This window comes from Eubalaena glacialis, chromosome 3 (assembly GCF_028564815.1).
Source record: "Eubalaena glacialis isolate mEubGla1 chromosome 3, mEubGla1.1.hap2.+ XY, whole genome shotgun sequence".
Lineage (NCBI taxonomy): Eukaryota > Metazoa > Chordata > Mammalia > Artiodactyla > Balaenidae > Eubalaena > Eubalaena glacialis.
In genome coordinates this window covers 34,712,614-34,720,979 of record NC_083718.1, presented here as the reverse complement: position 1 = coordinate 34,720,979, position 8,366 = coordinate 34,712,614, and the positions used below count along the sequence as shown (strand labels likewise).

The 8,366-nt window shown below is 43.1% G+C and overlaps 1 protein-coding gene across 1 annotated transcript; it reads right to left on the bottom strand.

Moving 5' to 3' along the window:
• Nucleotides 1–948: 948 nt before the first annotated feature.
• PPP1R15B (protein phosphatase 1 regulatory subunit 15B) lies at nt 949–7,877 on the bottom strand. Its single transcript, XM_061187446.1, has 2 exons — nt 5,376–7,877; nt 949–2,364 (listed from the first exon to the last, which is right to left on the bottom strand). The coding sequence occupies exons 1-2, from the start codon at nt 7,281–7,283 to the stop codon at nt 2,143–2,145; spliced, it is 2,130 nt and encodes a 709-aa protein (XP_061043429.1). The 5' UTR covers nt 7,284–7,877; the 3' UTR covers nt 949–2,142.
• Nucleotides 7,878–8,366: the final 489 nt, after the last annotated feature.

The window sequence follows — 8,366 nt, the reverse complement described above, 5'->3', positions numbered from 1 at the left end:
TTATCACCGCCTGATCACTTCTTTTAAAGGAGGGTAGTAAATGGGAGAACTCTTCACCAAGCTTTTACGTATTTGGTAGTGAGGCTGGAATCTCAAGGGAACAATTCTCCAAAATCCAGTAAATGTAAAGATATCCCATTATTTTCATATATGCAGAGGTGCAAGATTTCAGAAACACAAAACACAACCTAAGTCTCTGAAAACAGTATACTTCAGTCTGGTTTTAAAAGAATGCCTACACATTTTCAAAGTTTTCTTTTCAAGGCAAGTGACACCTTCTTTCCAACTGACACAGCTGGTGTTTGAAACTTAGCTTATTTCCATGGTGTTATACCAGACTCTATAAATGCATTCCCTGTGATTACCTAAAATGCAGGGGCACAAACCACATTGAAGAAGGGCTCTGCAAAAAACTGACTTGTACTTGTACTCTCAGTGTGTTTACGTATGAATATATATATACACATATATATACATATTAACACTAGAGGCAGTTCTTAGAGCAAACCAAACAAATAAAATAATGACCAGGTAGATTATAAACTGAGGTAGTAACCCTGCAAGCACTTCTGATGAAAAATTTGTCCCCACTCTGAAACAACTTCAAAATTAAGAGGTCATCTATTCTATTCATGTTTTCCATTACCTGTGATAGGAGGCACATGAAATAAAAATAGACCATTAAGGAGCTGGTTAACATTCCCTCAACCTAACAAATGCACACCATGTAGAACTAGCTAAATAAACCAAACACAATCAGTCACTGCAAAAACTTTGATTCAAAAGTAAACTTTGGTCAAGGTAAATCTGGAAAATCTCATTTCTTTTTAGTTTTTTTTTTTTTTTTTGCTTGTAGTTTGCTTTGGAAAATGAACATTGTCACTTTTGTTTATTAAAGATACCGTCTTTTTTCAAGTGGAAAAAAAACAAAAGTAAACTTTGGGCTGAAGATATTAAGACTTTCTATTTGTTAAATCTATAGTTATTTCCTTAAACTATAGGCTTTGCCATTACTTCTCTCACTATTAAAAAAGGAGAACATCATAAACTTGGATATTGACTGAAGTCTACATTTTACATTTCAAACTGGAAAATTAAGAACTGCCCATTTCCAAGTTCACAGTGCCATCCTGACAGGTTTTAAAAGTGACGGTGCTGAGGCATGATATTAATAACACTGGTTCTCTTTTGAGAGCACATACAACAAGACTAAACTGCTCTGAGATGTCTCCTATCTTCTTCCTAGGAAAATTCTAAGCTTTTAAATTTAAAAGCAACTATGATGCAATTATTACTTCTGGAGTCTTTTACAACAATTTCTACCTGTTGAAGACACAAAGAACCACCCAAGTGGGAACTATAATAACATATACAGAACCTTCTTCAAAAAAGAGTTTGCACAGAAATTAAGTATATCAGATGTTAAAATTTGGCAGAAATATGCAGCGTTCCCAAAGTAACAGAAAGTACTGCACATATAGGTTTTGTGGCAGTCCTTGGAAATATCCTAGGTAGAGCTTAATCTAGAAATAAAAACCCACCACACATTTTCAACCAGTCATTTTTAGAAAGAAAAAAAACCACAATGACACAAGATAATGTACTTTAAGTTGGTAGTACATACAAGATTATTTCTTAGCCTTGAAGTAGAAGGGCCAAATTACTGAAATAAAAAAATATAGAGAAAACATAACAGCCCATTAATTTCAGAATGTTCAGGGGGAAAAAAGAGCCCAAAGTTTTTAGACAGGTACACGTAATTTAAATTAGAATGAAAAATGGGCTTCGAACCCTATAAATATTGTTTCCCAAGAAAATAAGTTTTCAAAGTGCAAAACTACACCTTAAGAGGTCCCCTTTTCACTTCAGCAAGCAAACAACATTCAAAAACAAATCCAACTAAACAAAAAAGGAGGATTAGAAATCACACCATCTCATCCTTCATTTTCAGGGCTTGGCTTCAAACCTGTACATTTCTGAGTGGGATATGTTGCAAAAAAAAATATATTAAACTAGGTCACTGGATCCAAGTTGCATATCCTCTAAGAAAAAAGTCAAAGGACAGCTGCCAATTTTTGTTTTTAAAAGAAACCTCTCAAGTAAGAGGTAGTGTTTGCTAGGGCCAGAGGCTGTCACATCATCTTAACATTGCTCAAAAACATTAAGTCCTTTGAAGCACATTTCCTGGAGTCTATTAAACATTTTTTCTCTGTGCTCAAATGTCAAGCAGTATCCAATAGCGTCTTCTGTTTCTTGAATTCGTTTCTGGAACCTGCATCCATCCCGTGCAAATTCTTCCCATGGTCCTTTTCGATCCTCATCACCACTTATATAATACTCAGTAACTTCTTCAAGGAAGGTTACCTATAAAGATATAGACTAATTTTAATCTCAAATATAACAGAAGCAAAAGGAAGGAATGAAGGGAGGAAGGAAGGGAGGGAGGGAGGAAAGAAGGAAGGGTTCTAACTGACTAGATGGCACCTGAATAGAACAGTGGGCAAATGTCCCTTTAATTCCTTTCTCTTTCTCCTTCTCTCTCTCTCTCTCTCTCTCTCACACACACAAGACACACACACCACAGAGTCCCATCCCCCATCCATTATCCGGTCAGCCCCAGACTACCCCCTCCTAGTTTTGGTGTTAAAAATGAATCCAAAAAAAAAAAAAAAAGAATCCAGATGGGTAAGTGAAATTCTTCTGATGTTATTAATCTTTACTTTTTTTAATCCTTAGGGAAATCAATTCTGTGATACTCTTCCAAATGACAAATGTTTCCAAACAAAATATTTCAGAAATATATTCCTGGAGTCAATGCTTTTATTACAACACAAAAGCTTTAACAAGATCGTCACTTATTTCTATTCTTCCTTTTTCCAAAAAAAAATTTCACTTTTCAGTGCTTTCCAATTCTTGAATCATAAATATGTAGTATTACTCTTATATTATTACTTTTGTAATAAGAATACAGAAGAGAGTTACTTAGTAAACAAACTGCAGTAAAATTAACATATCTTTTAAAGTTATGTTACTATAAGAGAGACTGTAGTTAAGATAAAAACCCTCTTTGTATTCCTCCTCAATATGCTATCACTACATATACATGAAATTGAGAATATTACAATATACATGATCACATGTAAGAGTGACAGTCCCTTTTAATCCCTACTTAATTTCTAATATAGAAGTTTCTTTTTAAGATATCAAACACCAAAAGTAAAAACTTGTTTTAAAATACGTTCAATAGTTACATCAGCTAATCCCACTGTGACCTACTACTTTCATTCCCTTTACATCAGGCCAAGGAATGCCCCCGAGGACAATTAGTAGGTATGTAATACCTTAAAAGATATTGCATTCTAGTGTTACTCATTCATTGTGTCACCAAGATAAATAACAACAACAAACATTTATATAGTGGTTATCACATGCCAGGCTCTTTTCAAAGTACTTGGCAATTTTTATCTCACTTAATCATCATATCAACCCTATACGGTATGTATTACTATCATCTCCATTGCACAGATAAGGAAACCAAGGTAGGTAGGTTAACTGACCTGTTCAAATCACACAGCTTCTATGGGTGCAATAAGGATTCAAACCCTGAGTCTGGCTCCACAATCTGCACCATGTTATGCCATGACACAAAGCATTTTAAACTCCCAGATCTGAAAGCCTCATTCTAAGAAGTAGGCACCATCCATTATTCCCATATACCTAAAGAATGGCATGTAGTCAAAGGCTATAAATAATTTTACCATATCTCAGACATAATCTTTTACAAATGTTGCTTCTAGTTCATAGTAATAGCTGAGACACATCTACTTGACTCATCTCAGTCTTATTCAATGAGCAAGCTAAAAGGAGGCATGAGATTGGCCTGAGGTCCCTGAACAAGAAAGAGCTACCATTTTAAAGGCAAGGCAACTAACTGTGAGTTTTATCTACTCACCTCATTTAAACCGTGCAATAATTCATACAATAGTTATTATTATTATTATTACTTCCATAAGATAAATAAGTGAATCAAAGCCATGAGAGGTCAAGTTACTTCCTAGCTCTGGCTGTCTTCCCAAATCTCTTGGCCCTAACTACTCAGGAGTGGGGAACAAAGGTCTCCAGGTGCCAAGTGCTCGTTCCATTGCCCCACTTCGCTTCTTACCTATTCACTAAATAGGTCATTTTGTCAGGGACCCTTTAAAAATATAGAGGAAAACTCTTTGATGACAGCATTTACAAAAGTGTAAACTGAAATTTAATTTTTAATATGCCTTATTCTGCTTCTATGGCTAAGACATAAGATTACCACCATTTAGGGACATCTTCTACCCCTGGAAGAGTTTCAAAGTATTAAGCTGGTCATTTGGAGCCAGTGGATGGTTCTTTCCACTTGAAACTTTGATGCTGCAGAATCTGAGGTCAATAATAATTTACCTACACCTTTCTCTTTCCAAATATAAGTAAAGGTAACTGAAGAAACTTTCCCTTCACAATAAAAGATACCCTGTGTGTTTGGGGGGATCTCTCTCCAATTAATAACTTCAGCTGAATAAACAATAGAGGAAAAAAAGCAATTCAAAAGACTCCCAAAATAAGGTTAACTTGACAATGTGTTGAAAGAGTAAAACAAAATGCTCCATGAAGTTTTAAGACTAGCCTGGGAATAGGAAGCAACTACTCAAGAAAACCAAATAAGTGACCACCATTGTTATAAATGATTATTAACCTGTAGCTGGCCAATGATAACTAGTACTGCTTTCTCAAGAAAAAGCAACACTATTTTCTGTATTGTTTTTGACTGTCAATCAAAATCCCAAATGTCCAAAAGTTTTTAATACTGAAATTAGTATTTTCTTTCATGGCAAACAACCAGACAAATATGACTTGCTACTTGGTACCATCATCCCTTTGGGTTCTAATGGACAGGAATGAAGACACTGTTATCATGTAACTACAACACTAAGTGTCTGCAAACACCACATTTATTACCATTTAAAACTCTATGGCTATAATAGGATCTTCTCAATCTCTAGAATTAAATCGTGTACACACAAGGTTTAATTTTTCTGTTTCTTAAAAAAAAAGTGAAAAGTTGAAGCTTGGAGGAAAACAGTCCAGAGCTGCCAATCCAAAAGAAAACAGCACCTTCCAGCTAACATCTATACAATGGCACCTTCAATTCAGACAGGAACAACACTCTAATGAGGGAAGTGGGGGGTGGGGGGGAAGCTCATTTCTCAATCCAAGTATACGAGCTTGCAGTCCTTCCTCAAAAATATGCACTATTATGCCTCCAGGAAAGTCATGCTGATATCCTTAACCACATCAGAACAGGCAATACAAATTATCAGGCATGTTAAAAGAAAGAAACAAACCTTTTTTCTCTGGATGTGTGTGTGTCTTTCTCCAGAAAGAACCCCACCCTGTACCAAGTCTGGACATTCACTTTCTCGGCTCCCTGACAGTTGCACCTTACAGGAAAGTAAGGTGTGACACTCAGAAATGGCCACAATAGACTCAGATGGCCTCTCTGAGTCACGACAGCCTTCCCAATTTTTCCCTGATGTTTGAAAAGGAGCCTTAAAATTTAGAAGGTTGTAGGGGTCATCGGAATTACAGAAAGAGTTCCACAGTTTGAGACTCTCTGCTTCATCTGCACTAGATTCCCAGTCATCTTCTTCTCCAGAATTACGGTCAGGAGACTGAGGAAGGCTTGCAGTCCAGGGAGGATTTTCTAGATTAGACTTGTCAGACAAATCCGTCTCTGAGCCAGAAGGGTCTCTGGGAAGAATTTTGGCAGAAGTCTGAATTGTTGCTGTGAAGTTTTGGGGGTTATAAGGATCGACACTATAGAAAGAGTTCCAAAGGTGGAGCCCTTCTGAGTCTTGTTCAAGGTCTGATTCTGAGAGTGAGCTATCGCTATCAAAACCATCATCCTCAGCGTCTTCATCCCAATCCTCACCTTCTGAATCAGAACTTGTTTCCAGGTCACTGGCTGCACCTCCCAAAATGTAATCTATCAATTTGTTGCTACAGGCTGGTCTGGCAGAAGTGGGAAGGTCATCGTCTATGTCTGAGGAGTCAACTACACTTATTTGGTCCTCTCCAGGCTCCTGCTCCGTAGGAACCTCACAAGATAGACAGCCTTCCGAGGTGCCCTGTCTTTCCAAAGCAAGGGGAACCTCTTTAGTCAACAATTCTATTTTCTCCTCAGTGGGTTCCTGAGCGGTTCCGGGAACGGCTCCAGCAGCGGGAACACACTGTGTTGCACTATCTCTGCGGTGCTTCAGATCCATCCGGAGCAGGCTGTGCTCCTCCTCCAGGCTGTGGTAGCCATGATCTTGGTCAGGGGTGGGTAACGCTTGGCCCTTGCTGGCCTGCTGAAGGAATTCCAGCCGCTTCATGCGAAGATGGTGGATTTCGGGCAGCCCTTCTCTAGAGAGAGGCGCACATCCCTGCCACGAGACGCGAACCATCTCCGCGTTGAGCGGCTGGGGATGAGACGGGACCTCATCCAGGCAGCCGCTCTCTGAGCTCAGCGCCTGGAAATCGACCAGCTCGCCACTTCCAACGCTGCTCTGATAGCTCAGCTCTACCCGGGGCAGGCAGTCCAGATAAGAGGGGCTCAGCAAATAGGAGACGACGTTGGCATTGCTTAAGCGCTGAACGTTGAGAGGCCCGGAGGGCGAAGGGCCAAGTTCCCGGCCGGAGAACAGACTGGCTTGGAGCTCCACTCCCCACAGCTGCTGCTCTAGGAGAAAAGCGTGGGCCGCGGAGTCCAAAGTTCCTCCCTTGGCTTTAAGTTCCAATTCTAGATCTGGGGACGAGCACTGCCAGTGGATGCCCTCCTCTAGCCAATCGAGGGGAACGGCGGCCGCGTCAGCCGAGGGGTCGAGCCGCAGCGAACTCAGAGATTTCGGCGCCGTGGGGGCGGCGGGTTCCTCCCGGGCCCTCAGGGCTCTCAGCACGCTGTAGCCTCCAGCAAAATCTAGCCATCTGGTCGGAATCATCCCACCGAAAAGCTGGCTCCAGATCAGCAGCTTCTGAAGCAAGCCGGGGAGCGGCGCGAAGAATTGGGAAAGCACCTGCATCCACGAGCTGCGCCGAGCCTCGGGCGGGGGACAAGAAGCCAGTTTGAGATCCCCGGAGTGTTCCGAGGCAGGAGGTGCGGGGAACTCGGAAGTGCCTGGTCGCGAGCGCCGAGGGAAGAAGAAGGGCAGCCGGAACCGGGAGTCCGCCAGCGGGGCGGCCCGTTCCCGCGATCCGTCTGCTGCCGGCTCCATCTCCGCGTTCTCGGCAGTCTCTCAGGGAGGAACGCGGAGCTCAGCGGCGGGCGGCCGGGAGGGACTCCAAAAGGCCTACAGAGTCTCAGCCTTGCCCAGCGGTGGAGTTGATGCCCCAGGCCGATCCCCGGGCCAACAGAAGAGCCACAGAGGAGAGCGGCTTCGGCCGCGGGCGGCAGACCACAGTCCGGAACGGCGGGCACAGGACGCGGCGGCCGAGGCAACATCCATCCTGGCGGAAAGGAGGTGTCCTAGTCCTCTCCAGCCCTCTCCACCATAGATAGGAGCCCTTCCGCGGAGGCGGCGGCGGCGACTTGCCAGGAGAGACGGACCGTGGAAAAGCCCCTCAGCTAAGCGACCCCGGAAGGGCTGGGCCGGCGGGCGGGTGGAAGCGAAGCCCAAAATGGCCGCAGGGCCAGCGCCGAGGCAGGACGCCTCCAGGCAAGCGGACGAGACGAAGGATGGCGGACGGCTACGCCACCAGCTCAGGGCCGCCGAACGTCACTCGCAGGATCAGGCGGGCGGGCCTTTCCGCACTCTTCCTTGTGGCCGCTGATTGGCCTCGCTCAGGTCCCTGTCGGCTTCCTTACTCTCGGTAGACGCAGCTCGCGCGAGGGAGATTGCATCAGCCGGGCCCAGGCTCTACGCGTGCGCACTTGCTGCTCGGCGGTCGCCTAGGAAACCGCCCCTCCACCCCCTCCTCCAGCCCCTCCTCCCCGCCCTTTGGGCCAAGGGGAGCGGCTTAAAGAGGTGGAGAATTCCCTGGAAGCCTTTTAATGGCCTAATACACACCCAAGTGTATACAAATATCTTAGACTTGCATATATCTATGCACCACTGGGGTTCCAGTGTTGTTGAGTGCTAAGTAGATCATCAACCTAAGACCTTAGTATAATAAAAGTTGGGAAATGCTGTGTAGATACATATCTGGTGTTAGCACTAGTAATGTGATTAATAAGTCTTAAGTGAAAAATGAATCATTATGCATTCCTGCCCCGTCGGTTTTAGGGTTTCTAACCAACGGTTTAGCTCTACCTAGGATCTAGCTTTGAGGTCTTTCAGCATCCAACCCACATATGTCTC

Excerpts from the sequence above, each read along its gene's own strand:
- PPP1R15B (XM_061187446.1), bottom strand. The coding sequence starts at position 7,283 with ATGGAGCCGGCAGCAGACGGATCGCGGGAACGGGCCGCCCCGCTGGCG. Across the intron at positions 2,365-5,375 it reads CACACATCCAGAGAAAAAAG|GTAACCTTCCTTGAAGAAGT; the intron begins GTTTGTTTCTTT and ends ATATCTTTATAG.